At 35.4% G+C, this 17,158-nt stretch overlaps 1 protein-coding gene across 12 annotated transcripts in view; it reads left to right on the top strand.

Annotated features, from left to right (window-relative positions):
• Positions 1–15,737, top strand: part of PPIP5K2 (diphosphoinositol pentakisphosphate kinase 2) — a 54,153-nt gene extending 38,416 nt beyond the window's left edge. For 5 of the 12 annotated variants that reach the window (XM_075079316.1, XM_075079325.1, XM_075079317.1 and 2 more), the window contains 8 exons: positions 614–787; positions 3,135–3,308; positions 4,569–4,638; positions 6,696–6,815; positions 7,704–7,766; positions 11,640–11,771; positions 13,134–13,262; positions 13,933–15,737. In XM_075079316.1, coding sequence (XP_074935417.1) covers positions 614–787; positions 3,135–3,308; positions 4,569–4,638; positions 6,696–6,815; positions 7,704–7,766; positions 11,640–11,771; positions 13,134–13,262; positions 13,933–14,027 — 957 coding nt within the window. In that variant the 3' untranslated portion in view covers positions 14,028–15,737. The remainder of the gene's footprint in view (positions 1–613; positions 788–3,134; positions 3,309–4,568; positions 4,639–6,695; positions 6,816–7,703; positions 7,767–11,639; positions 11,772–13,133; positions 13,263–13,932) is intronic. The other 7 variants (XM_075079326.1, XM_075079324.1, XM_075079323.1 and 4 more) reach the window with 7 other exon arrangements.
• The last annotated feature ends 1,421 nt before the right edge of the window (positions 15,738–17,158 follow it).

Raw genomic sequence — 17,158 nt, 5'->3', positions numbered from 1 at the left:
CCTAATAAAATATAGGCAGTACTGTTTGGAATGGACGCTGAGGTGATGGACACAGGTAATTTGGACTCTTATCGCTTTGCCAGACTTTTGGCTAGAAATACGAAATAACCATCGTAAGAAAAGTGATATCAACATCAGTGTTATGTCAATGATATTCTGGGAACTGAAAGAAATATTTAAGAAAGTAAGGTAGTTCGGCATATTTGTGAATACAGATTGTTGAGGAAGGATTGATATTTTCAAAGATATATGGGCAGGTCTGTGGAGTTACCACCTGCTTTTTGAGAAATGATTGAAAGCAAAGCTAGGCTGGAATTCTGTTGACTTGTGGGGCCAGGATTTTATTACTGTGTCAACAGAAGATTGGAGTAAGATACGTTGGCTGAACAGTGTGGTTAATTAGGACCACACTGTCATATGCAGTGTCCAATTAGGAGTAAATATTCATAGATTATTGCAGTCCAGAGCAATTTGTTCAATATGTGATTTACATCTTGTATTTTTAAAATCAGCTTGCATGATGTTTACACAGAAGATATATTTAACAGCCACCTCTGTCTACATGTTGCAAGGTGTGCAGCTAAACTGAAAATTTATTATGTATTGTTTGTAGAATGAAGGCTCGAAGAAAACATCTCATAGAAATGATAGTGATGAGGAGGCACATGTTTCTAAAAGAGATGAAACAGATCGGTCGGTAGTGATGTTCAAGCCAATGGTATCAGACCCAATTCACATACACAGAAAGTCACCCCTTCCAAGATCGAGGAAGATCGGTTCTGTTGAAGTAAGTGTTTATGTTCCAGATAATGTCTTCCATAGGAATTAACTTTTGCTTACTTTTAACAAAACAAAACCAAATGTAATTCTGCTTTTGATTACACACAACCAGTATGATCTTATGTCTCACAAAAGGGTTGCTCTTATTCTATGGAGATCCTCCATGGCAGTAATTTGTCTGAAGGAACTTTTATTTTAAATAAATCACTATTTTCTGATAAGACTTATTTCCTTTTTTCTTTTTAAGCCATTTTCGAAAAGCCGTATTTGAAAATGAAGACTTTTTCAGTCTAAACGTACATCTTCAAACTAACATACCTTGCTTTGTATTCATCCTTACGAGACAGCAGCTATTGGGAATTAAGCAAACCTTCAGGGTGATCATTCTCAGAGGGAACGGAGGGATTGGGGGCGGTAGGGGAGGTACAGGAGGTGAGACACATGTCTTCTGCTGTATTTGCTTTCACATGGGGTGAAAGTGACTCCACTTGTCAAGCATTTGAAGGTAAGAGAATAAACTGGAAGCTTTTTTTTTAAGTGGGTGGGGTTTGTGTTTCAGTAATTCTTTAGGTAAAATCTTGAACAGTCTAGTCTCCTCTCTTGAAGGCCATGACATCTAGGTGCATTTCACAGATATGGCTTTAATATCACAGAGGTGGGGAATGCACGGCAGTATCACTGATACCATTTATACATTTGAATGGCAAAGCTTCAGATGGTGCATCGTGGCACTTCTGTGATATTAATGCTAGAAGCAAACTAACAGCTTCTTATTGCCTCATTTTCAGTTGCTTAAAACCATCAGATATGAAGATTCACACCAAAAGCTTTTTTCCTTTCATGTTTGTGTTGGGAATGGGCTGTTTGTATGCAATGAAAGTATTACAGATTTGCAAGTAATTTGGTTATTGGTGGTGTGGAGAGAAAAAGATGCATGGTTCCCTTCTATAAGGATATCTGTATAACTTCACATGACTTCCATAAATTAACAGAGATAATAAATGTGAATGTCTTGCATTTTTCTATTTCCAGGTTTTATCATATTCAAAATATTGATGTTGTGAGCATTTGTTTTTTTAAAAGCTGTTTTCACTATGATCATGCAAACTCCCCTCCTAGTTATGAGTTCACATACACACAACTTAATAGCCTATTACTTCAAACTTTTAACCATTTTCATTTCACAAATTATGTAGAAGTTACTTTCAAAAGGTATCAATAACATAGATTGCTAAATTGTGACTGTGCACATAATATATGTTCAGATGGAATGTGTTTCAGCATTCAGTGCGTGTTTATTTGCTGGAAGAAAATAGCTGATTTAAAGAAAACATACACTTTTTTTGAAAAGGTAAAATTGGAAGTTTCATCTGGCCTACTGAAATCTGCAAAACCAGTATTTGGAATATTTAAACGAAATGGTATTTTCAAGTGTTTAAAAAATGTCATTGCAACTTAAACTGCAACTGCCTTGAACCTTTCCTCCCCCACACCCTCATAGGGCTATTCTCTCTTCACCTACGTCCATTAATTTGAAAGGACACTGTCAGGTGTGAGATTATGTGGTAGTTTTAATCTGGGGTATAGTCAGTAATATTTACAGAAGGATTGCAACTGTGATTGAGTCATGAAAATAAAAAAAAATGCAGAGTTCTTACAGTAAAACAACATAAGGCTCATCAGCATTGGAAATCAAATTCTGTGTTGCTAAAAATGTTGATTGCTAACGACACGTAATGTTACATATAGGTCATGGGGGACTCTTAGCCTGACACTGTCCTCCCTTGAAGTCTTAATAGGTGTCCAGCATCAGATAATTTTTTAGGGCCTTCTTAAGTTTGGAAAACTACTACCAGTCAAGTTGGTGCTACTACCAGTGAGTCAGCTGCAAAGTCTCAAAAGGAGATTCTAAAAATGAGAATTTTTTTAGATCAGGTTATAGACCAGAAATTAAAACTATTAAGTAATAAATAGGAAAGTTGAATGTACTTAGAGGGGGAAAACTATTAAACAGTATGTCAAGGATAACAGATGTTCTGTTTCCAGAATATGAGGAATTCTTAAAATTGTGAATCAATTATAGATAGCAGTTACTTTTCTCTTATATCCAATAATTAGTCTACAAGAAATTTGAGGTGTTGTATTAAAAGATATAGTTGGGTTAAAAGATATAAGTGGAACTGATAGCTTCCTAATATTGTAATATTCATCTTCCCTATTTGCTGTTTAATAGTTTTAAAAGCAGTAAATAAAAGGGTGCAAGCAGATTGGGTTTTTTTCTTTTCTGTTCATTTGGCTCTGTTGAATCTAACTTTGCATGCTTTGCTGTTTTTTGCCCCCTTTCTCACTTCCAGGAAGAGAGCCCCCTGAGTGTGTCTAGCCCAGAGTGTATTGGTACCTGGCTGCATTACACCAGTGGTGTGGGTACTGGGCGTCGAAGACGCAGATCAGGGGAACAAATCACTTCTTCCCCTGTCTCCCCTAAATCATTGGCTTTCACATCCAGTATTTTTGGCTCATGGCAACAGGTTTTTAAACTTTACTTCATTAAACATTATTATGCATTCCAAGCAACAACCAACTGTCTTCAAGGACATCTAATCCCTTCTTATGGATTATGTTTCAAGCAAATTCTTCCACTTCTTGAAATTACTTCCCGAGAATGTTTGGGGGAAAAAGAGGAAGTGCATGTTTTTCCACTGAATGTGTTACACATTTTCCTAAAAATTTGGTTTCTTTATAGGAATTGTAAATGTTACCACAGTAAAAAAGACTTAGTCGACTGCCTAATGAAACAGATTTGTGTTTGGCTTAGTTGTCCTTTAAGACTTTAAAAACAGCATTGCTTAATTTGGTGGTAGGTAAATTGAAAAACTTTTTAAAAATAATTGCAACCAATACATTTTAAAATAATTTATTTGGTACTTCATATTGCTATTCAAAACTTTTTTTGCATATATCATATTTTCAGTGGCCTGGTATTAACTATAGCAGGGAACAAATCCTAGCACTAATAATTTTTGCCTTCTGTATCTGGAGGTGTCTGAAACTCCCAACACAGTACATCATCCATTGACTTGTACAATATTTTGAAGATTTTTCTACATATTGGGGGGGGGGAGGGGGGGAGTGGGGGGGGGAGGGGGGGAGCGGGTGGGGCAGGAACCACAGAATGTTTCTTTGAAGTACCAGTGAAGATCTAATGATTGTTTAGTATTTCAAGATATTGTTGACATGTATCACAATGGATGGTGTTCTGTTAACTGTATCCTTTTTCTTTGAAAATTTTCATAATTTCTCTTTATTGTGGAAAACTCTAAAACTATTTACATAGGAAAAGTTTATATCAGTAAAGGCTGTGAGCATCTGAAGATTACACTGATTGAGCCCGTGCATGGATCAGTGATTGTATGGTGCCCTCAATAGCTTGTCTGTCTTTCCTTCCCTCCCCTCCTTTTTTCAATACAGGCGCAGTTTAGGAGAGTTCATTTGGTAAAATGAAATAAAATGTCTCAAATGTCTGTTCTCATATTTGTCTTGGTCTGTGTCCTTTCTCATTCTGAATGCTTGCTTTGCACCACTTCATTGCAAGGAACTCATTTGTGAAATGGACTCCCTTCAGAAGGGGATATTGCATGATCTTTCATGTTTCCTTTACATATTTTTACTAACACTTATCATACAGCTTATTAACACTTGTCTGTCTGAAACAGGCTGCTGTATCAAGTTAAATGGACGTTTCATGCTGCTGTTCTACCTTCCCTTATTTTTCTGTTTTTTATATCCAGGTCCTATCAGAAAGCAATAGTAACTTACGAACCCCGAGAACTATTCTGGAACAAAAGCAGAGTGGTCTAGGTATGTGCCTACAATTGAAATTTTGTTTGATGTTAGCAGCTTTTCATCTGCCCATTGTTCTGTATAGTTGTACATTCTTTTAATAGATTTTATGTTAAGAGGACCCAATAGTACTTTTTATCAATAATATATGCTGAGTGTCTGTCTATGAACTGGACAATTTTTCTGCAGCAAAAGCTTTTAAATTATAACAGAAAAGAGCAAATTGTTTGAGACTGTTCACACTACTGACTCTGTACGACTCACAACAGGTACACAGGATTATTTTTAACATAAAGTATATCTTTAAGATAACGTAGTTCATGACTGAGCTTTTGGGTTTTGCAAGAATCTTTTGGATTGAAGTGGCCTGCACTGGAAACTGTTAAAACACTTCTTGAAAATTACCGTTTCCTACTGTGGGCAATTGATGGAATTGAAGGTGTTTTACTGAGGGATGGAGGGTGGGGAAAAAACCTCAAGTTTATTGATATTGGGGCTTTTGCACACATTCCCTCTCCTAAAATCGATTTCTTCCTTTCAGCATTAGAATGAATCATGCTGTAATTCAATGAGTTGTTTCAGATTCTTTTAATTCAAGTTATGCTTTTCTGTTGCTTCTTTGAAACAGGCATACATATGACTGATATGTAAAAATATGAAATCTTACACTCCTGTAAATCAATATTGCATTTTTTCTGTCAGTGTGTCTTTTCATGGGGAAAAAAAGGAAGTGTAGAAAATGCATAAGCTATGTGCATAAACTTAGAAGTACCTTTTCCTTTCTTTGTAAAGATCTGTATTTTTTTGTGTCTAATCTTTCTGTGATGCTTTTCTCCCTATTATGTTTTTCCCCGTAGTAAAATGCATACATCAGGTGCTCTTGTTTATCCACGTAATTTTTTTTTATTGTGTGCTTGCTAGTTAAACAACTTTTCTTTTGCCAATGTGTGACACAATATGGCTTGTAGAAGTTGATCTATTTCTGTGCGTAGATTAAGATATTACATTTGGTGTGAAAGGCTTTTGCCACAGACCAGGCACCAATTTATTTTATTTTGGCTGTGATTGGTCACATGTGCTAGTAATGTTTCCCCTCACTGGATCATTAAAAGTAATGAAAGGAAGTATCACTGGATAGATAGTTGTTTTCAAAAAAAAAAAAATCTGCTGCTACTTACCTAAAATGTGAAAGATAAGTTCTGAGTGAAAAACCACTTCTCCTTTCAACTAGTAGTAAAAACTGAAGGAAAAAATTACAACTTTTTTTCCATTTTTGTTCATTGCTGTATCTAAATTTCATTTATGGTTTTTGATTATAAAAGTTATTTTTATATTTCTGTCTGTGGCTTTCAGTGATTTGTTAAAACTCCCATCCTAGTGGCAGGAATGTATGAATTGTAACAAAAGTACTCTCAGTTGCATGGAGATACACAGAAGTCTTCTCAGGAAAGAAAGTTAAGCTAAACTTGATGGAACTTTTAGGTATTTTCAGTTTGTAACATTGCCAGTAGCTGAAATGCGAATAGAGTATTTCCAGTTTGGTTACCATTTTGTTGGGGTTAGAAGGGCAATATTTCCATATTAAGTCTGTGGAAATGTATGAGTACTTCATTGCAGCCTGTCATCTCAAAGGTTGATTTGGATGAAAGCAACCAGCAGTGTTTTTCCAGTTTATATTTGTTTCAGAACTGCAGGTTTTAAAACACACAACTGTCACATCATCATCATCATCATCATGGGTTTGTTTTGTTGTTTTGGTTATGTTTACATTGATGCTAATTGGTAACTTTTCTTTACCAAAAGTGAAAACAGGACAAGAAATCACTTTGTTAAAGCCAGTCCTCTTTGCACATAGAGCAGAGGGTGCTGTGTCATGAGTAGAAGCACAATAAATTATGATAGTTTCAGCCTACAAGTACCACTCTGACATTACAAGCATATTGTGAACCTGTCCAAGGCACTGCCAAAAGCTGCCTTTTGTGTGGTAAGAGCCATGTGCTTGCATGCTGCATGCATCCCCAATGTGAATGGACGAACACCTGGTTGTTGTATGTATTTTCTCTAACTCCCATCAGGGTCTCACTGTGCGGGCCTGTTTAGCACCTCAGTGCTCGGGGGTTCTTCAAGTGCACCTAACCTACAGGATTATGCTCGTATTCATCGTAAAAAGCTGACTTCTTCTGGCTTCATAGATGGTATGTGCACACTCTCGCACATGCACGCACAAACCCATGTGCCACATTAAACTTCTAAAGATAAATCCTAGGTTACTGATTTAAATGGAATCCTAGAATCCTTTGCCTTAGTATTAATCATATGAGTTACTGTTGCTTCTTTGTTGCCCATAGATTGCTTATGTTTAACTTAACAGCATAGTTAATTCTTGTTTCTGTCTTGAATTGAACACTAGCTCACAGACTTGTAATACATACCAGGAGATTTCAGCAAGTGCATTTTTAAAGTACACTAAAATTTTGGTTTTGAAATTCTTTTCTCGTTTTAAACTTCGGGTTCTATCATTACTTACTGATCTTGAAATGAATTAAATTACTTGGAGCATATACAAGGAGTGAAAGAAATGATAAACTAATAACTTAAATACTGACGGTGAAAATTTTAGGATTCCTGTCCTTTTATTGTTGGGGTTTGGATTACAAAGGAACAGGAGGTTGTCAGTTTTGGATAATCTGGGGTAGAGAAGAAACTCTCACTAGATTTCAGAATGTAAAGACGCCAAAAGCACACTTTTATAACTCTGAGGTGAAACAGTACTCATGCTGTTTTCCCCCAATTCACCACTCAGTGTTCGACTCTAACCTGATATAACCTTGTATGCCAGAATCACCAGCTCATTCTGCTTGTTTTTATACACTTCATTACACATCTTGTAGTTGCCAACAGTCCAAATTGTCTTCCTTTTAACCTCTATTTAGTTTTTAGCCCTTTTCCTTGGTCCCTTCTGCATGTCACTCAGTTCTAATACCTTCTCATCTTTTCTTTTTTATTTCTTCCTTTCTTTTTTTAAAATGTCCCTCTTTTGGTAGCTGTTACAAATTTCAGGTACCTGTTTTTCTCTTTCTCAGACACCACACGCGGTTCTGCTGTTAAAAGGTTTTCTATCTCATTTGCTCGACACCCAACCAATGGTACGTTTTGCTTTTATTTTAAAAACAAAAACGAAAACAAAAGGTTCCTTGCTTCATCCCTTTTATTTTTATTTCAAATATGGGGTGTACAGTATCATCCAGACGTCTGTCGTTCCTAACTTCAAGCACAACTCCAAATATATTTGTAATCATTAGATACCCTAAGTCCCTTCTTTACCATTCATTAGTATAAATACTACATCAAAATTCATTCCTTGGAAAAATCCTTGAAAAAATTTAAATGCTACTGTTAATCAAGATCTCTGTAATAAATTATTCTTCCCAATTTCTTGTGTGATCAGACTGTATGGTACAATATAAAAACAGACTAAAATCTGATCTTTATTGGGCATACACTTCTTGATAGCTGCTGCTTCTTCTTTGTCTTTCTCCTGCTGAGCTGTTTCCCTGAGCCTCCTGATTCTAAAATAAATCACTGAATTGAGAACTGGAGTTTATGACTGTCATCTTGAAGTGATACTAAATTAAAAAAACTAAAGCAGAAGCTTTTGTTCCATTCCTGCTAAATTGCTATATTTATCACCAGAAAAAAATTTATTTTACCTTATCATACTTCTCTGTTCATCACATGTGCAAATTACTTAAATATTGCACAAAAAATCACAGCAAGAGAGCTGCCTTTTTCTTACATTGACCTCTTGAGCTTCAAAAGTGAGAGTTAACTTGTCTTCAGTCTACCATAATTACAAAAAAAGTCTGGTTTAACACACAGGACAGAGGTATGTCTGTCTCTTCCACAGCAAAATATTTCATGCCTTCCTTTTTACGTGATTAACTAGGCCCAAAATGTATCCTGTTCATGAAAACCAACCTCGGTCTTCAGTATCCACCAGATCTTAATGTAGCTTTTCCAGTTTTCTTAATAGCAGTTTTAAAATGTGCATGGCTGCTGGCTGAGTGCAGTGGTGGTGATATTATTGAAACTGCAATGGAAATCGTCAGCATTTTCATGTTAGATTCAAATTGTATTTGCTTAGAAACAAGGTTAAAAAAAAAAGAGACTGGGTTTTTGTTTGGCTTTGCTGAGAAGCAAAGCAGTCTTTTATTACATTCATTTGGAATCTATAGTGATTTTTTGCACTGCTGTGCTGCTTGAAGGGAAACCGCTATAGTAAGACTAAATTAATACCGTTAAGACTGTGTTTGATGTAAAAGACCGATTCTAGTGTCCTGTTTCAAATAGGAAATTTAGGAGTCCATTTTTTGTCTTTATACTCAAGCCAAGTAATATTTCCAAAACATACAAGGTCAGAAAGTAAGAACTGCATTTGAGTATCAGTGTCGAATGAGTACGTTCTGTTCCATTTAGCACTACCTTTTTGTGACTGCATTCTTTTAAAAAAGGATCTAAACTTTTAATGAATGCGCTGATTGTTCTGATTCATTTAATACATCAGTTTTGCCACACATCTTTTACAAGACTAATGCATGCTGTATGAGGTCCTATGAAACCTAAGTATGTTGCAGGTTTCCAAGGGTTTTCTACTAACATAAGTGCATATTGATGTTGGTTTTGTCTGTCCTCTGGACTCTCATTTTGATTCTCCTTGTTCCTTTCATGCTGTCTTTTCTTATTTTTATGTTGTTATCACACCCTTTTAACTCATTTCAGACTACCAACCCTCCCCTACCCCCCCATCTTAAGTTTAAGTAACATGGTGAAACAAGTATCTTCTGACAGTGCTTTACCTTATTTTCTGGGCCTCTGTGCAGAACACCCACCCCTCTTTAGGTGCTGGTCCATTTCCTCTGTGGAATTTCTAGGCTCCATTGGTATATCTCTGTAGCTTTTCAATGTAAGACAGCAGGGTACCTTTTTGAGATGCTGCGTTAACCCTTTCATTGTCTTGCCTTTTGATGGGGGGACAGTGCTTTAAGAATAAATATAGCCAAAACTGAAAGGCTGTTAGTTTACAGGAAACTGCTTTTTTCAAGGGATACTGTCAGGCTTCACCTTCATTAAAATTCAAATTTATTTCTCATAACATCACAAAATATCATAAAATATTCAAATAAAACACTGCAGATGGATTTCCAGGGTTCCTTTTAAGTCATATCCTTTAGATGCAAAGACACTACAACAACATGCTGGGATATGGCTACCTGATAGCAAAATTGTCAAAACTGAACAAAAACCTGTGGAGGGGAAATTCCTGAAAGAAGAAAACTTTTCTTTTTTTAAATGGTATGGGTGTATTTTGAAATAGCTTTCTTTTTTTTTGTAACACTGTACTATAACAGTAATAGTTATTAAAAAGTTAACCTGACATTGTCCCACTATGTTCTTTGCAAAATTAACAAAATTCTCATTCAAGTGCTGGTGAATTTTCTGTCAGGGTAAAGAGATAAATCTTATATTTCACTGTAATGCAAAGAAAGGGTTTGCGCTTTACATGCATGCATAGTTATTTAGTGTATTAATACGTATGCCAAACATATTAGTCCTTACACTGAAGCTTAGCTACTGCCTTTGTAGGGAAATAGAAATTAAGGATGTGGTGGTGTTTCTTCTGTACATGAAAATCAAGATGCCATGAAATGCAACATTTTATTTATAATATAAGGGAAGCTGACATAAGTACAATTCTGTTGATTGTGTGTTTGAAGCGACTGTCCCTCAGATTTGAGTATGGCCAAGGTGAATCCAAGCATAAATACAGACATTTTGGGGTTGAAATTTTGTTGAGTTACTTCTCTATGCAAAAACTGAATGGGGAGTGAATGGGGAATGCTGGATATCACAGGAATATTGTTGCTTATTATTTTAGGGGGGAGAACAGTTCACAGTCATAATCCTATCTCTGATAAATGTATCTTGAACTGAAAAGCTAAGCATTATTTTATTCACTATTGTTTCTTCATTTAAGTATCTTAAAAGAAATGTAGCAACTGTAAATTCATAGTACTGAACTGCGAAGTTGTAATGTTCAAGCTGTATGTTGAAAACACTAATGGAAATATTTTCCTCTTCTGACGTGCAATTGAATGAAGAGCTGTTCATTGAGTTATCAAACTTGCATCACTTCAGAGAACTGCAATTTTTTTTGCCAAGCTGTTTAAATGCTTTTTAGTATGTTAGTAATAGGGATATGCATGGTTGGTGTATGATCAATACTAATGTAGAAAAGCAAAGTCCAATAAATTTTGAGATTTTGGGTCAGTATACTTACCTGTTCTAATAGATGAAACTTCTAGTCTATAAGTACTGTTTATAAATGCATAAAGGTGGGTGTAAATCTGTCATACAAAGTTAAAACATGTAACCTCAAGGTACAAAAGTGCTAACAGTGGTTTTGCTTTGATATTTAAGGCAACAGTTTGTTTTCAGAGAATACTGAAGATGATAGAATGTGAATTCTGCAAATTTATTTCTTGGAAGTTGTAGCGTTTTTAGCTGTTGTCTGCTAACAGTCAACAATATAGCTATCCTATATTACTTGCTTGAATGAGTTATCTATCTAGTGTTGTGCCAGGTATGAGCAGGAAAAATACTACTATTTCCTAACTTTTTTTTTTTTAGTGCTTTACTAAGTTTGTCTTAGAGGAAAGGTTACCTTTCATGAACTGATTTGGGAGTAGAACACAGTTGTAATGTTTAAAAACCATTTTATGTGTACGTGGGATTTGTATCCCATGGTATGTTAAATGGTACCTTTACTTTAGTACATCCTGGAAATTGGCACATCTTGTTCCAACTCCTTTAATATTTAGTTTCCATGATTTCAAGAGTACCATGTCTGCATGTGCTGATTTAAAATAAGTACTTTTTATCATGCATTAATACTTGCCCATGCAATAGCTTAAATCCTGTCTTATGCTTGGAAATCTCTTTTTTATTTATTTTTCTTTCAGGTTTTGAACTATATTCCATGGTGCCTTCTATTTGCCCTTTGGAAACCCTGCATAACTCCTTGTCTCTGAAGCAGGTGGATGAATTTCTTGCCTCTGTTGCTGCTCCATCAAAGGAAAATCTACAGGAGACATGTATTGATTTCAGTTTGTAATTATGTTTATTTTAAATTGTTAGATATTGTCCAGGCAATCTTTCTCGTATTTTACAGCTAACAAGTAAACTAAGAACGCTTCTTTAAAAACAAGAAATATGTACATAAACTATAATTTTAATTTTTGCAGTATCCCTTTGTGGTATGGAGTCTGTCATAATTCATTGAAGTAACATTTCTGTTGACTGGGGTAGTAAATTAAGGATTTAATGAAATTGTAATTGGTTTCTTTCCTCACATAAGAACTTCTCTGTACTGTACACACTGTAGCTGAATTACAAGGAAGGCTTTTTAGTGAGCATGGTAGTTTATGCTGCATGTTTAAGTGATCTTGAAATGAAATGTAAACTGAGTTCTATCCAGGTGCATGTCTCTGGGAAGGTGATTGCCCGTTGCGTTTCGAGCTGTGTCTCCGGAAACAGTTTCAGTTAGGTCAGATTTACTATGTATTAGGATGCTTATAATTCATGTGTCATGTGATTGAAAGTTGTTTTTCTTGAGGAAATGTCTCACACTTTGATCTGAAAATTTGTACTTGCTAGTGCTGATACAAAGGTTACCTAAACGTTAGGATTTTTCCTTTTTTTCTGTTGTTTTAGTTTTATATGACATAAATTTTAATCAGCAGCTGATTTGATAGGGTAGGCCTCCTATATCTAAGAAGGAACATAAGTAATTTAAGAAAACTGATGTTACTGAAAAAGAACTCAGGGATACTTACAGGCATTATAAAGTTATCAGCTACTTAAAATGCTTTGTTACACTGGCTAGGAAGTTAATGTCTCCAAAATCAGTTCAGAATTTAGATGAAAAAATATTTTTAAAAAGCTGTCATATTTCTGTGGTGGTGTGGTTGTCACCTTTCTACGAAGGAGTGGTTGGCAGTTAGGCCTGAACTGAGGCCATAGGCACTTTGTTCTCCTTCTGCTTTCCTATAACGTTTGGAAGTTGTCTAGAGAATGATCTGTTGTATGCACTTTCCATATTATTTTAGACTAAATGCCTAAATTCCAGTGCAATGTTCATAACCTATGAGAAGTACCACTAATGCTTTTGATGGCCTTCTGGCAAGGCAGCTGTTACTGAAAGTCGGCTTAGCTGCCTTAGCAGCATGAAGTTACAACATCATTTTCTGAGGTTAAAAGGAGATTTTTAGATTTGTCGTTCTTGGTTTGAAGTTTCGACACTGAAGTCAAAAATCAGAAACTTAGCTGCGGGTTGCATATATATGTATTGCTGGACAGATACACAGTTCTGTGGCTACTATTTTTGATATTCTGCTCAGGTGAGAGTATTTTCATTATTAATGATGTATATCTTTTCTCCCCACTCCACATTTCAGCTTCTCCAACTTACATGATTCCACTGTCAGGAAGAAAAACTTCTTTAAATACATATACACCTGCAAAAATTCAACCAACGCCACTTGAAACTTTGCCTGAACAGCTAGCAATAGAGAAACCAATGTTGTGTAAGTAACTTCTGTCAGAGGCAGAATGGTAGCTTGATTACATTATTTCTACCATGTAGGATTCTTTCTTAGATAATTTCTTAGGGCAGCTATTTCTTAACATTCCCTGTCTATGTAAGTGGGATCATTTTACAGGTCACCGAGAACTCAATAGCTTTGCACAAATAGTTGTAGCAGTTAAACTGTGCTAATAGTTACTTTCTGTTATCCTCTGAAGTGTTTGAAAGAATTTCTATAGCCTGAAAATTCATGGGGATTGGTTTGGTTTTGTTTTTAAGTATATCAGTATTTCCAGCTATCTCCAAGTAAGACAAGCAAAGGGAAATTTATATATTTAAATTACAGAATTTCTAAGATGTGTTCTAAACATTTACTGTAGAGCCCTGTGACCAGGTTCTGACTAAAGCTGCCAATAGCATGATCATGCGTTACAATCATTAGTATATTCAGTCTGAACTGTCAGCCAGCGACACTGTCTGCGTTTGGATAGTTGTGCTGTTTTGAGGGCCTCTAGAACAAAATCCCATTACATTTTTGATCTCATTAGATACGGTATAGCTTTGTGTGTGTTTCTGTGCTAGGTAACTTGCCTTTTTCTTGCTTTTTATGCTTTTTAGCATGGATATTCTTAAGTGTAAGACTTAACACCTTTTTTTCTTCGTCTGTACAGCTACCCCTGGATCTTCTGTTTGTGTATCTAACGTAAAGGTATCTCTTGAAGAGGCCTCACCAGATGAAGAACGTAGTGGTGAAACTCCTTCTTAGAAGAAATGAAGTTGATCAGACAAAACTGGAAGCAACTTCTTAAAAAATTCTTTAATGTGCATTCAACTAAATTCCTGAGCTTTCAAAAGCCATTCATGTCTGCAGTTCATAGTGCACTTAAGAATCCTTAGTTTTTACATGATTAAGCAGTGTCCACGCTACACATTTAGGTCAAATGTATTTTTTCATTTTCTAGATCATTTCAGGGAAGGTAAATATCAGTTTCATGAACTGCACATCTTTAATAGAGAAGCTGCACATGATCCTTTCCAGTGTCTTCAAATATTTACTGTAAACTTGTACAAAAAGAAAATACCAATGCAGTGGTATGTGTTACAGTGGCTCTGTTGATGCCACTGTAATGAAGCCATTGACTGTTGTCATTATAACCCTTTATCTTCAGGAGTTTATAATCTTCCTGTAGATTTCTTTTGTGAGCTGAAATGTAACACGCATCTTGGATAGACGCTTTTTTTTTTCCTTTAAGTACATTTCCAAAGAGATCTCTTTTGCCTGATTTGTAAAATAAGCAGATGTTTTCTGCATTTGAATTATTTTATACCATACATGCCGCAATAATGAGGCATGATGAAATTGAGTTAATGTACTGTCACTTTTCACTCTCATTATTTTTATTCTGTGTTTTACATCAGATCTGTAACATTCAAATACACCTTCTCTTTTGTTGTTTAGTATACATGCTTGTATACGGGTACCTGTATATCATCCAGTGGATAAAGCTGTCTTTTATATGTTTTTATCAAAAACTTGTTTACTAAAAAGGCAGTTTTATTTGCTTTGCTATATATATCTACAAAAAGATGATATTAAAAAGCAGGTTTTTTAAAAAGAGAAGTGGTTACAGCTGGTCTGTTGGTAAGTTTATCATAAAAATTGTAAATATTCCATCTATGCTTTATTATCCCTTCAGAGTAGAGAGAGACTGTGGTCTACCAGAACTCAGTGCTTACTGTTGCAAAATATTCAGGATTCATCATGGCCTGGGAATTTTCATACTTCTCTCTTTCCAAACTAGGTGGTTAAGAACAGCTCTCATTTAAAAAAAAAAAATAAAAAAGATTTTGAGAGCTGTGAGAAACATTAGTAAGTCAGTGGAACTTTGAGTCATTCGGTTATGTAGAGTAATCATCCAGTCTCAGCAGTTCTTGTGATTTTTATCTGTGGCATGAAAAATTACTGAATTATAATTATCCCAAGTGTATGAAAATACTGTCCACTTTTGTAAGTTCAAGTGGCTGATTATTAATACCTGAATTAATAAACTACAAGTTAGATGACTCCTTCCACATTTAAGTTGCAGAGGATGTAGCTTCTGAGAATATTTTTAAGTCGGGCTCTACTCATCTCCAGAGCCAGTACAACTATACTCACATTCGTTTTGCCACAGGGTCTGTTTTCAACGTTCACCACGCATGAAATGGCTTCAGCAGATTTAATTCTACAAATGCTGGTTAAATACCAAAAATATGAAGGGTTTCACCGCTATATACTTAAAACATTTCGTTTTCTGTAGTGTAATTGTGTTACTGACAGTGTTGGTCTTGCATACAACTGAATGTACACTTGTTTACTGTTTAAAAAAAAAAAACACAGTTAAAATTTAAGTATGCATATCATTCCAGTCAACCAAAGCTGTGGCATAACTTTTTTTTTTTATGCGCTCATAAATTAAAAAAAGGTCGCTTGCAACTTATCTCCATTTTGTTTTCTTTTAAGAGTATCTGTGGAGTACAGTGAGTAGTTGACTCAGGAGTCTCGGTGGAAAAAAAATTATAAATAAGCCATTAATATACAAATAAGCCAAGATGTCTCTTGGTGGTGAAGGACAAGACTCATAAGAAATGAGGGTTTATCATTTTATACTGATATTGCTCTTCAAAAAGGTTAATGGTAGTCACAGATTCTACAGTGCCTCCTCATGTTCCAGAATGGTAACATTAAATACAGAACCACTCTGCTCTTCTATTTCCTGTCACTACCCTAGCAATAAGGCAGAATGCAGACTGTGCTGAGCTGATTTGAACCTACTTTTAGTCCAATTTCTTTATGCAGTTGCGATCTCTCACATTAAACTTTTTGAACTGTACATCCTATTCCAACCAGGTTTGACAGAGGTCAAAGAGTAAGTTCCCAGAAAATCAGTGGCTGCAACACCTGAAATACTACCACCCTGAAACGTACTTTAAGTAAACATTTAGCATTTCCTTTATTACCAAACAGAGCAAAACACAAAAATGTTTGCAGTAACTCCTAAAATTATTTTTAAATCTTGTCACCTGTTTTGTGTTTCTTTGTTATAATAAGACATAAACTTGAGTTCTCTGTATAATTATACTAGGAAGTAAAATTTGTTAAGAGAAAGCAGATGTGCTTTCATAGTTCGGCTTTGTAGGAATCCGTATAAACAAGCCTAGGGAGGTATGCATACCAAAAACAGTGATCGTACACTGATCAATAGCATCAAAACCAGCAGAGTTCAACGGAAGATGGCAGAAGAGATGTAACAAAGGCTTAATAGCCATGTCAATACAATAGACTATTCAAGTGGCAGAAAGTAGGGATTTAAGGCTGTTTTCTGTCATCTAACACAGACAGAAGCATGATGTTCCTTTTTTTTCCTGTATTTATTGCTTTATCAGTTTACAGCAATTATGTTGTTGATAGACCCATAAGTAACTTTTCATGTGATGAGCTACTAAGGGAAAAATCAGTTTTCTGAAATAACACTGAACATGACTGGAAATCATTTTTGTCTTTCTCCAAGCTATACTGAGATAAATGTATATTTTTCTATCATTGCTGCAAAAGAGGAACTTTTTTGTGGAAGTTACAATGTCTAGTGGGGTACTCCCTTTTCAAAAGAGCCTAATTTGGTGATAGTTGTTCTGATCTATACACCATTATGCAGTTGACAGGTTCTACTGAGAACTTATTTGGTTTTAATCAAGCGATAAATGAGAACTGCAGGAAAGGAAAATCTCGTATTTTACATGCGTCTCTCAAGGTTAGTGTGAAAGGGAGTTGTGTTAGGCCATTTTTGACTGGATGCATCTTTTATCCAACATGCTTTTGAGAAATCCACTTTTTGTGTAACATTCTTGATCTATATA

Source organism: Phalacrocorax aristotelis, chromosome Z, assembly GCF_949628215.1.
Source record: "Phalacrocorax aristotelis chromosome Z, bGulAri2.1, whole genome shotgun sequence".
Taxonomy (NCBI): domain Eukaryota; kingdom Metazoa; phylum Chordata; class Aves; order Suliformes; family Phalacrocoracidae; genus Phalacrocorax; species Phalacrocorax aristotelis.
This window is presented reverse-complemented; position numbering and strand designations above follow the sequence as displayed.